Genomic DNA, 12,424 nt, shown 5'->3' on the forward strand with positions numbered 1-12,424 from the left:
TCTTACTGTCTACCCAGACTGTCTATCCAACATTTTTGACGAACCAGAGAGTTCCACTGGAACATCTGAAAAAGTTAGGCTACTTTGTAATTTAGTAGTAAATTGGACACTGACAGCCTTCACTGGTTCCTGAGGCAGTAGAGTACTTGCCCACTAATCCTAATTAATTTATCGTTCTAAATCTGAAGATCTCTTGCATGTAGGAATAAATAACCTCCCATCGAGGAGTCAATATGCAGATATTAGTAGTGTTAAAGCTGAAACAAACTTTTAAGATGTCCATCAACTTCTGCACTAAAGACATATTCAAGTTCTTCACTTGCTTATTTGAACATCAGGAATTTAAAAAAATCTTTGAGTATTTTGCAAAGATTTCAAAAGCAAGTAAGTGGCAGTTTCACATATAAGTTTAACTTGTACAAAAAGGAGAAGCAGTGAAAGAAGAAATCAATATTTATATGTATTTATATATATTTATTAATGTTCCTCTCCTCCCTCCCCCCTCCCCCATTGGTTCATTTTACTCATGTGATCTGTGAATCAAATGGCAGGAAAATGTGCCTATCAGTGCACTGCAAAATAATAAAAAAATATTTATATTTTCACTCCCTTCTGGTTCATCTAATTTTCCTACATGTTTTTCAAAGGAGGAAATTCTGATGAGCCAACAAAACAAATGTTTACACCCTACACAAGTTTATTAAATACTGCTAGACTGTGAGGGGCGGGTTGCATCGATCAAATACGCTGTCTAAGCCGATACCAACCCCTCTCAGCAGTGTCTTCAATCTTGACAGAAGGTAAGTATGAGCAGGTCTAGGAAAAGAGCTGATATCTGATAGTTTGCTGCTCCCTTTGGCTGCACTCACATAAATAGATGGGGATCTGACAGCAGGTAAAACTTTACAAGAGTTCAGTTAATGTTATTTATATACACTGGTGTACATACCTACGGTCGCAGGGGTCACAACTGTGGCCGGATCCGCGGACATTTTTTGCGGCCCAGGGCCGCACGGCAACCCGCACATGAAGGGGCCTATTGGGTGGCCCATGCTGTTAGGGCCACCCGATGGGTATAGGTATAGATTTCCATCATCCCTGTGATGATGTCAGACGGAGCTGGGAGGAAGTGACTGCCCCATCAATCCTCCCAGCTGTCAGAGAGCCGCACGGGAGGAAGGAGGAGGGAGTCAGAGAGGGAACCCCCACAGCACCCCAGGGAAAGTCACCCTCCTGCAAAAGGTAGGAAACAGGAGGGTGACTTAAACATTTTGTATATGTGTGTGTTTGTAAGTGTGTGTCTGTGTGTCTGTGTGTATGTGTGTGTCTCTGTATGTATGTGTCTGTATGTGTGTGTCTGTATTTATGTCTGTATGTGTCTGTAAGTGTGTGTGTGAGTGTCTGTATGTGTGTGTGTGTGTATGCGTGTATGTATGTGTCTGTATATGTGTGTTTGTCTTTATGTATGTCTGTATGTATGTGTGTGTGTTTGTATGTATGTGTCTGTGTGTGTGTGTGTCTGTATGTGTGTGTGTCTGTGTCTGTATGTATGCGTCTGTATGCGTGTGTTTGTCTTTATGTATGTCTGTATGTATGTGTGTGTCTTTGTATGTATGTGTCTGTATGTGTGTATCTGTATGTATGTGTCTGTATCATTTATGTGTGTGTGTCTGTATGTATGTGTGTGTGTGTGTGTGTGTTTGTATGTATGTGTCTGTGTGTGTATGTATTATGTGTATATGTCTGTCAGAGGGTTGTGTGTATGTGGGTGTCTGTATGTACATATGTATGTATGTATGTGTCTGTTGGGGGTGTGTATAGGTGTGTCTGTCTGTATCTATCTGTCTATGTATGTGTGTGTATGTACTAAACACACAAATAATAATATGGTGATAAAATAATAAATAGTGATAATTGACAATAATTCAATAAGCAGCACTTAGTGTAGTGAAAAAGCTCCAATCACATACCATAAGAACAAAACAAAAACAAAGTGCGCTGTGCCTTTAAGACCAATATTTAACCCCTTAAGTACCGGACTGTTTTTGTGATGTTGTACATTTGCGACCAGGCATCTTTTTGACACTTTTGTGGTGTTTGTGTTTAGCTGTAGTTTTCCGCTCTCTCATTTACTGTTCCCATACAAATTATATTTTTTTTTTTCAGGACAAAAGGGGCTTTCTTTACATACCATTATTTATATAATCTCATGTAATTTAATAAAAAAAAAAAATGAAAAAATATGATGGAAAATTGAAAAAAATACATGTTTTTTGACTTTTATGTGAAAAATCTTTTACTCATCTACAAAAGCGAATGAAAAAAACTGCTAAATAGATTCAAAATGTTGTCCTGAGTTTAAAAATACCCAGTGTTTATATGCTTTTTGCTATGTTTTTGCATGTTATAGGGCTATAAGTACAAGTAGGATATTGCGGTTTCAAAACATACATTTTTAAAATGTATCAATAGTGACATTGTAACACTATTATCTGTCATAAATCTCTGAATACCACCCCACATGTACATATTTTTTTTAAAGTAGACAACCCAAGGTATTCAATATGGGGTATGTCCAGACTTTTTTAGTAGCCACTTAGTCGCAAACACTGGCCAAAGTTAGCGTTCATATTTGTTTGTGTGTGAAAAAAGTAATAAACTAAATTGAACGCTAATTTTGGCCAGTGTTTGTGACTAAGTGGCTACTAAAAAAGACTGGACATACACCATTTGCAATACATTGGGTTGTCTTCTTTTGCAAATGGTATGCCATCATGGGGGTAATTCTCATTCCTCGGCTACCATAAGCTCTCAAAGGCAACGTAACCAACGTGGCCATTTTCAATGTAAAAATATTTGACCCATATATTTGACCCTGTAACTTTCAAAAATGCTATAAAACCTGTACATGGGGGGTACTGTTATACTCAGGAGACTTTGCTGAACACAAATATTAGTGTTTCAAAACTTGAAAATGTATCACAACAATTATATCATCAGTAAAAGTGCTGTTTGTGTGTGAAAAATTAAAAAAGTCACTTTCACTGACAATATCATCGCTGTGATATGATTTACTGTTTTGAATCACTAATATTTGTGTTCAGCGAAGTCTCCCGAGTAAAACAGTACCCCCCATGTACAGGTTTTAGGGTGTCGTAGAACGTTACAGGGTAAAATACAGTGCTAACAAATTAAATTCTCTGGACTTTCGACCTGGGTTGGCAGGCAGGTCCCTTAAATTGCAATCAATAAAATTACTTAATTATGTAAATATATTACATAAATACACATGTAGAATTTAAATATATATGCATATTTATATATTTGAAGTCTACGTGTACATTTATATAATTATTTATGTAATTTTGTATATGGACATATGTATATTTCGTATTCTTTTTATTTATTTATATATACATAGATATATATACAATTTCATTCTAAGTGTATTTTGATATAAATATATATATATTAATATCAAAATACAGTTAGAATAAAATTTCATATAGAAAAATATTTTTTTTACATTTTTATTATTATTTTTAAATTTTTTTATTTAATTTAAATTACTTATTATTTGTATTTTATAATAATATATATATACAATATATATAGTTATTATATATATTATATATATATACGTGTGTAATTTAATTATAAGTGTATTTGTATATTAATATATGTACATATTAATATAAAAATTCACTTAGTATGACATTATATATGATATATAGATGTATATAATATATATATAATATACGTCTATATATCATATATATATACACATATATAATTATTATTTTTATTTATTAACTTTAACTTTAATTTTTTTTAGGATTTTACACTGGCAGGGAGACTGCCTGTCAGCACAGACAGTCCCTATTGTGACCATGTGGTCGCCCTGTTGGGCGATCACATGGCCACAGGGGTCCTAATCCGCCATGGGGAGACTGTCTGAGCTGCAGGCAGTCTCCCCACAACGGGAGCACCGCCGATCGGGGGAACGACGGCGATCGGGTAAGTACATTGGACCGTTAGGACGGTTCAGGACCGTCACCGGTCGGCAACGCAAAAATGCTGATGACGGTCCTGAACCGTCCTCGGTCCTTAAGGGGTTAAATATTGGTCTTAAAGGCACAGCGCACTTTGTTTTTGTTTTGTTCTTATGATGTGTGTGTATGTGTCTCTGTATGTGTGTATGTGTGTATGTATGTCTGTGTCTGTATGTATGTGTCTGGGGGGAGAACCCACAGATCAGTTTCGCACCGGGGCCCCATGGATTGTGGGTACGTCACTGTTAATATATATATATATATATATTACAGTTGGCTGCTTGCCCAGTTTATTTAGTATATTAATAAGGTGACATGCGCTTCTGGTCATTTTGAATGATGAGAATTGTTTGTGATGGCATTTCCTATTTGTTAACCCTATAATGGCTAGAATTAATTTATCCAGGCACAACTTAGACAGTATTGACTTAAGGATGTCTTAAGAAATCTTTATACCTGACATTTTCAGTAAGATGAATATCACGTCCACTTCACTACCGCTATAAGGGCTTCAAGATCAGTCAGTGGCTATTTCCAGGCATTTGTTGAAAGTAGAAACATAGCTAACTCTTGTATTACAGAGATACGGTAATACTGTCCTGGCAGGGGTTGATTGCTGTTACAAGCATGCAAGACAATTTCATTTAAAATAGGATAATCAATTTAGCTTAATTTGTGCCATACTAAATTAGATAAAACTAAAGTGGAAATCTAGAGTATTATTGGGTATCAAATGTTACAGTAGCAATAGTGGATCAGAGAAGTCTTCAGTTTATAGATTTTCATGGAGTAACAAATGTTTGAGAGTTTGTTGTTGAGTTTGTGTTTCAAAGTTACTATATTGATTACCAGTCTTATTACTGTATTGATTACCTGACTGCTGTCAGTGTGCTTTTTGAATTTGTTCTGATACACAGTTGATGATTTTGTAGTTTCCGTAATTTAGGTACAGTTCCAAAGATCATTGTAACAGTTTTGTCAGTGTTTAGGAAGAGTTTGTTATCCGCTATCCACTTTTCTACATCTGTGATTGGTTTTGGAGCACAGCCTCAAGCTGCGGTAGCTTGGGTTTACTAGCATAGATTACAGTATCGTCTGCATACATGTGTACAGTTGAGGATATGCAGACGTTAGGCAGATCATTTATAAATAATGTTAATAGCAGGGGTCCGAGTATGGAGCCTTGGGGAACACCACATGTGACTGGAAGAGAAATGGCCACATATTTTTTAAGTTTTTAAGTCTGATATATATCAGCACCCAATCCAAAGATTCCTGATTGAATCCTCAGGCCTTCAAAGGAATTGGAGTTTCAAAGGGATCAGGCACCATATTCCAGGCTTTGGGAATAAACAGTTTGTTAACAGTTTAACCTCTTAAGGTAAATAGGTGCCAAGGCCCTACTAGCACATTGCAATTAAGTTGTTTTGGTGCCTGGAGTGGTTCTCTAACCGTTGTCTCTTAAAGGAAGTGCTCCTAATCTCAGCTCATTACCTGTATAAAAGACACCTTGTCCACAGAAGCAATCTCTCCACCATGGCCAAGAACCAAAGAACTGTCCAAGGATGTCAGGGACAAGATTGTAGACCTACACAAAGCTGCAATGGGCTACAAGACCATCGCCAAGCAGCTTGGTGAGAAGGTGACAACAGTTGGTGGGCAAACGGAAGAAACACAAAATAACTTTCAGTCTTCCTCGGTCTGGTGCTCCATGCAAGATCTCACCTCGTGGAGTTTCAATGATCATGAGAACGGTGAAGAATCAGCCCAGAACTACACGGGCAGATGTTGTTAATGATCTCAAGGCAGCTGGGACCAAAGTCACTAAGAAAACAATTGGTAACACACTTCGCCATGAAGGACTGAAATCCTGCAGCGCCTGCAAGGTCCCCCTGCTCAAGAAAGCACATGTACAGGCATGTCTGAAGTTTGCCAATGAACATCTGAATGATTCAGAGGAAAACTGGGTAAGTGTTGTGGTCAGATGAGACTACAATTGAGCTCTTTGGCATCAACTCAACTCAACGTGTTTGGAGGAGGAGAAATGCTGCCTATGACCTCAAGAACATCATTCCCAACCCATTCCGTCAAACATGGAGGTGGAAACATAATGCCTTGAGGGTGTTTTTCTGTTTAGGGGACAGGACATCTGCACGGCATCAAAGGGATGATGGACGGGGCCATGTACCGTCAAATCTTGGGTGATAGTCTCCTTCCCTCAGCCAGGGCATTGAAAATGGGCGGTGGATGGGTATTCCAGTACGACAATGAATCAAAACACACAGCCAAAGCAACAAAGGAGTGGCTCAAGAAGAAGCACATTACGGTCCTGGAGTGGCCTAGCCAGTCTCCAGACCTTAATCCCATAGATAATCTGTAGAGGGAGCTGAAGGTTCGAGTTGCCAAACGTCAGCATTGAAACCTTAATGACTTGGAGAGGATCTGCAAAGAGGAGTGGGACAAAATCCCTCCTGAGATGTGTGCAAACCTGGTGGCCAACTACAAGAAACGTCTGACCTCTATGATTGCCAACAAGGGTTTTGCCACCAAGTACTAAGTCGAATGGGTAAAATACTAACTTCACTCATTGACATGCAAATCCATGTATAAATTTTTTGACATGCGTTTTTCTGGATTATTTTCTTTGTTGTTCTGTCTCTCACTGTTAAAATACACCTACCATTAAAATTATAGACTGATAATTTCTTTGTCAGTGGGCAAACGTTCAAAATCAGCAGAGGATCAAATACTTTTTTCCCTTACTGTACTAGTGACAGGTATTTTAGTGAGTAGCAGCTGTTCAGCAAAAAGTTGCTCCAACATTCAAAACAATCCCCATGTCGGTAGGTTGCTGATTAGCATATATCAATTTATTTTAACTATAATGAAGCTAATTTAGCTACACTGAGCTTAATTATACTATCAAATGCCCTGAAAAATGTATACTGATTGCTGGATATTTTATTAATTTGTATGCTTTTGAGGTTGCTGTCTGTCCCTGGAGAACTAAGCTACTAATCCAGCCTGATGAGTTTGTATTAGATATTTGTTTTTCATTTTTTTATGTGCTTTTACAGATCCTTCATGTGAGTCTTGCACTGTTTACGAGTCCTGAAAGCCAAGGCAATGGCTAACCATAAAAAGTTAGAGACACACAAGGTATTCATAACAATACTCAACAAATTGCTTAATCACAGAGAACATTCACTAAACAACACACAAAAATTGCAGAATGCATAAACCACTTAAATGATTACCATGTCTTTTTTTTTTTTGTATGTAGAAACATGGAAATTTAAAGTGCACTAACCTGAATAATTGGCCGCTCCATTTAGTCTTTCACTGTCTTCCACTTGACATTTCTTTTTAGCCATTTTATGGAGAATTGAAGCCTTCTCTCGAAATTTGCCTTAAAAATATTGAGCACAATTCTGTCAACAAAGCATGGTTGCAATACATGTATTAAGTAAATGGCACATATTATTCTGTCATTAAATATGTTTGTACTGTCGCGTCAAAACATAATGACCACCTCAATTATGCAACCTGCTTCACAAATTGCTTGTCATTCATTTACCTTCTAAAGTCTTTGATAACACAATAAAACGTCTGCCATTTTTGGGCACAGGACTTTTTCTGTATAAATGTATAATTTGTAAAGATCTAGTTATTATATTGCATAACGTATCTCTCTTACACTCTCTGTGATTATGCCTACTTACTAAATAATTTAAATATGTGATATGATATATAACTGTTCACATAGAACATTTGTATAAATGTATACATGAACAGTGAAAAGTATCTACAAAAAAGCACTTATTGATCTGTAATACATTATGGTAGTACGAATAAATAAGCATAACCAGCATCGTTTACATATAAATAATGTTGTGTATTTAACAATGAAACATATTTTATAGAGTTGGGAAGTACCTAAACGTATAAATACTGTTAGAATAACACTGGCAAAGAAGCATTTTAATATGTATTATAATACATTTTCTGATCAATAATCATGGATAAACATAATAGCAATTGCAAAATTAAAAAGGCAAATTATGTATTTATGGAGATGTTTTCAATCAGGATGAAAAGGGGCACTTTCATGAATCGCAGAATGAATAAGTGCTTTATTGCCCAATATGTTGGAATACACTACTATTTCCATTAAACCTCGCCGTAACATCTAACCACATAATATTGCACCGCCTCTTGTTTTGTGGCTGAGACTAAGATACAACCTCTTAAGATAATCTTCAGGTTTGGGTTTCGACTTATGGTGATTGATTACACAAATAGTCCATCTCTAAATTCTATGAGATGCTTGTTTCTCCCTGTTCCAACCTAATTTAAATAATTTACAGTTTTTCTTCCAATTCCCCCACATTTATGAAAATCTTACAAAACATAAAATAAAAAAAAGTTCACTACATTTGAATCTATATAAAGCAGCTCCTTTACTCCTATAAGCTAAGCTTCACTTTTATATTAACCCTTCCTCGAGGGCTCCAACACCTTTTCACTATGGTCCAAGAGAAATGGGATTATTTAAAAGTTGCACTACGGAAGGCAACAGAAAAATGCATTAGGCTTGTCAGTAAAAGCAAAAAATTCAAGAAACCACTGTGGTACTCTGCAGATGTGGCCAAAATAGTAAAAAACAAAAAGTTAGCATTTAGTAATTATAAGAAAACCCAGAGTGAGGAAGAAAGAATGACCTATAAGATTAGGCAGAAAGAGGCTAAGCAAGTTATAAGAGCTTCCAAATCACACACAGAAGAAAAATAGCACAGTCAGTAAAAAAGGGGGAAAAACCGTTTTTTAGATACATAAATGAGAAAAGAAAAGTAAAACAAGGATTAGTTAGATTAAAAACAAAAGAAGGAAGGTATGTAGATGAGGATAAAGGTCTAGCTGACTGCCTCAATGAATATTTTTGTTCGGTATTTACAGATGAAAATGAAGGAGAGGGACCTCAGTTAAGAAAAAGGATAAATGAGTCATTTATTACACGTGAGTTTACAGAGGAAGAGGTTCTATTTCAATTGTCAAAAGTAAAGACAAATAAGTCAATGGGACCTGATGGGATACACCCAAATCTATTAAAAGAGCTTAGTGATGTACTAGCAAAACCATTAACAGATTTATTTAACCAATCATTGTTAACAGGAGTAGTCCCAGAAGATTGGAAGCTAGCGAATGTTGTGCCCATTCACAAGAAAGGTAATAGGGAGGAGTCGGGCAACTATAGGCCAGTAAGCCTTACTTCAGTAGTGGGGAAAGTGATGGAAACCATGTTAAAGGATAGGATTGTTGAACATCTAAAAACACATGGATTTCAAGATCAGAGACAACATGGGTTTACTTCAGGGAGATCATGCCAAACTAATCTTATTGATTTTTTTGATTGGGTAACTAAAATTATAGATCAGGGTGGTGCAGTAGACCTTGCTTACCTAGATTTCAGTAAGGCTTTTGACACTGTTGCACATAGAAGGCTTATCAATAAACTGCAATCTTTGAGTTTGGATTCCAATATTGTTGAATGGGTAAGGCAGTGGCTGAGTGACAGGCAACAGAGAGTTGTAGTCAATGGAGTATATTCAAAGCTTGGGCTTGTCACCAGTGGGGTACCTCAGGGATCTGTACTTGGACCCATTCTCTTTAATATTTTTATTAGTGATATTGCAGAAGGTCTTGATGGTAAGGTGTGTCTTTTTGCAGATGATACTAAGATATGTAACAGGGTTGATGTTCCAGGAGGGATAAGCCAAATGGCAAATGATTTAGGTAAACTAGAAAAATGGTCAGAGTTGTGGCAATTGACATTTAATGTGGATAAGTGCAAGATAATGCATATTGGACGTAAAAACCCAAGGGCAGAGTACAGAATATTTGATAGAGTCCTAACCTCAACATCTGAGGAAAGGGATTTAGGGGTGATTATTTCTGATGACTTAAAGGTAGGCAGACAATGTAATAGAGCAGCAGGAAATGCTAGCAGAATGCTTGGTTGTATAGGGAGAGGTATTAGCAGTAGAAAGAGGGAAGTGCTCATGCCATTGTACAGAACACTGGTGAGACCTCACTTGGAGTATTGTACACAGTACTGGAGACCCTATCTTCAGAAGGATATTGATACCTTAGAGAGAGTTCAAAGAAGGGCTACTAAACTGGTTCATGGATTGCAGGATAAAATTTACCAGGAAAGGTTAAAGGATCTTAACATGTGTAGCTTAGAGGAAAGACGAGACGGGGGGATATGATAGAAACATTTAAATACATAAAGGGAATCAACACAGTAAAGGAGGAGACTATATTTAAAAGAAGAAAAACTACCACAACAAGAGGACATAGTCTTAAATTAGAGGGACAAAGGTTTAAAAATAATATCAGGAAGTATTACTTTACTGAGAGGGTAGTGGATGCATGGAATAGCCTTCCAGCTGAAGTGGTAGGGGTTAACACAGTAAAGGAGTTTAAGCATGCGTGGGATAGGCATAAGGCTATCCTAACTATAAGATAAGCCCAGGGACTAATGAAAGTATTTAGAAAACTGGGCAGACTAGATGGGCCGAATGGTTCTTATCTGCCGTCACATTCTCTGTTTCTATGTTTCTATGTTTGACAGAGCACGACAGTTGGCCAACTCCACAGGCCAGCAGCAGCCCAAGACAATTGTATCAAACATGAGCTTTATATCTAATAAATTCCAGGAATATTATTATTATAGATTACTTTTTATGTTTTTTTAAACAATTGTTGGAAGTACGGCTTTGGCATAGGCTCATGCAATCTGATATCATTGACGTCGTCTTATTGGACTTTTTGCAGTTAAGTTACGGTCGTTTCAGAACTGTCCTCCTTGTTTTGACCTTGATCCTAAAAAATTTTATTCTGACACCTATAGCCAATTATAGGAAATCAATCATACACCACTTCTTAGCAAGCAACAAGGTTGTTCCCAATTTTTTGTTGTCAGATATAGCCTCCAGCTCTTGCTGAATGTTTCAAAATGTGGAGGAATTTAAGAGCAGGGAGGAACTGACTCACTCAATTACAGAGACACCCATGACTTATAAACAGAGCTGTCCTTATTGGTTTGACAGTTGATATTGTCAGGTCAAAACCACAAGGCCTGAGAATGGTGGTTCGCTAAGTCATTTTCCCTTTTCTGCATTATGCTCCTCAAGCCAATTCAAAGACACAGATCTCTCTGCTGTACCCCCCTCTTCCAATAAGGAACCCCCAAATCTGGTGTGAATCTTGGTACAACCTATTCTCCCTATTTTTCCTTTTTCATTTCCTTTCATTTTTTTCAACTGTACTGTGTGCCATTAATACTAAATTTTAGATTTGTGTTTGAAACTAAATCTATTCACAAACACAATTCCCAATGTAAATACTGTATTTGTAGGTAATGCATTGTGTAGATTTGACTTTTTTTGTAATCTCCAAGATTATAATTAAAGGGGCACTCCACTGCCCAAATAATAATAAAAAATCCCTCTTTCGTAGCAATATTGCCAATTAAAATATGCATGCATTTAATTATACATTTTTCATTTGGGGTATATCTAAACATAGCATACAAAAACTGCAGCTCTATAATCTGAAGCCTTTCCAATCCCTCCCCTTCTAACTCAGCCCAGGCTTTCTGCATCTGTCAAATCACAGACTCCCAAGGCAGCTCAATGAGAAGCTTATATAAGGCAGGTGCTCTAAGCAATTAATACCTCTTGAGTTTAGCTCCATTGAGCTAAGCAACCAGGAAGTAATAGAACCAGTTGTCTGATTGAAGCCAGGGGGTGTAACAATATTCATATACAGAAGTATATTCATATACAGAAGTGTCAATTTCCATTAAAATCTGCACTTGCAAGCTCAAATGCTTTAGGTGTTTGGAGTGTTCTTTTAAGAGTCTGGTCTATTCTAGGATTTTGCGTGTGGAATTTCCGGAACATTGTTTGCATTATATAGAGATTCTCTATTATCTACTATTTGGTATAGTGTAAGGATTGTTACCTATATTATTTATACAGATTTTTTTATTTTATTTTTTTTGTCATTTGAAAGATTTGGAAACTTCCAAAGTTTTAATAAACTCTCAGCTCCACTAGATCCTCTTTATACATAGTCTATTATTTATATCTCCAACATACCAATGTCAGTAAAGTTATATTTTGTAATGGCTAAAGTCTTCCTATAATCTGAAAATCTATACTATTTCAATATTTTTTTCCAATTTTCAGTTTAGAACATTAAGTGAGCTACGTAAATCTATTTTTTTTTTCAAATACACCATATATTTTTTTTTACCTATTTTTGAGTCGGTCTTTTAGTCAATATTTTTATCAGTCTTTTGTTCT

General features: G+C 36.5%; 1 protein-coding gene across 5 annotated transcripts in view; it reads right to left on the reverse strand.

Moving 5' to 3' along the window:
• Positions 1-12,424, reverse strand: part of SLC24A2 (solute carrier family 24 member 2) — a 284,348-nt gene that overhangs the window by 24,990 nt on the left and 246,934 nt on the right. For all 5 annotated transcript variants that reach the window (XM_063455237.1, XM_063455238.1, XM_063455239.1 and 2 more), the window contains one exon: positions 7,363-7,461. In XM_063455237.1, coding sequence (XP_063311307.1) covers positions 7,363-7,461 — 99 coding nt within the window. The remainder of the gene's footprint in view (positions 1-7,362; positions 7,462-12,424) is intronic.

This window comes from Pelobates fuscus, chromosome 5, assembly GCF_036172605.1.
Source record: "Pelobates fuscus isolate aPelFus1 chromosome 5, aPelFus1.pri, whole genome shotgun sequence".
Classification (NCBI taxonomy): Eukaryota; Metazoa; Chordata; class Amphibia; order Anura; family Pelobatidae; genus Pelobates; species Pelobates fuscus.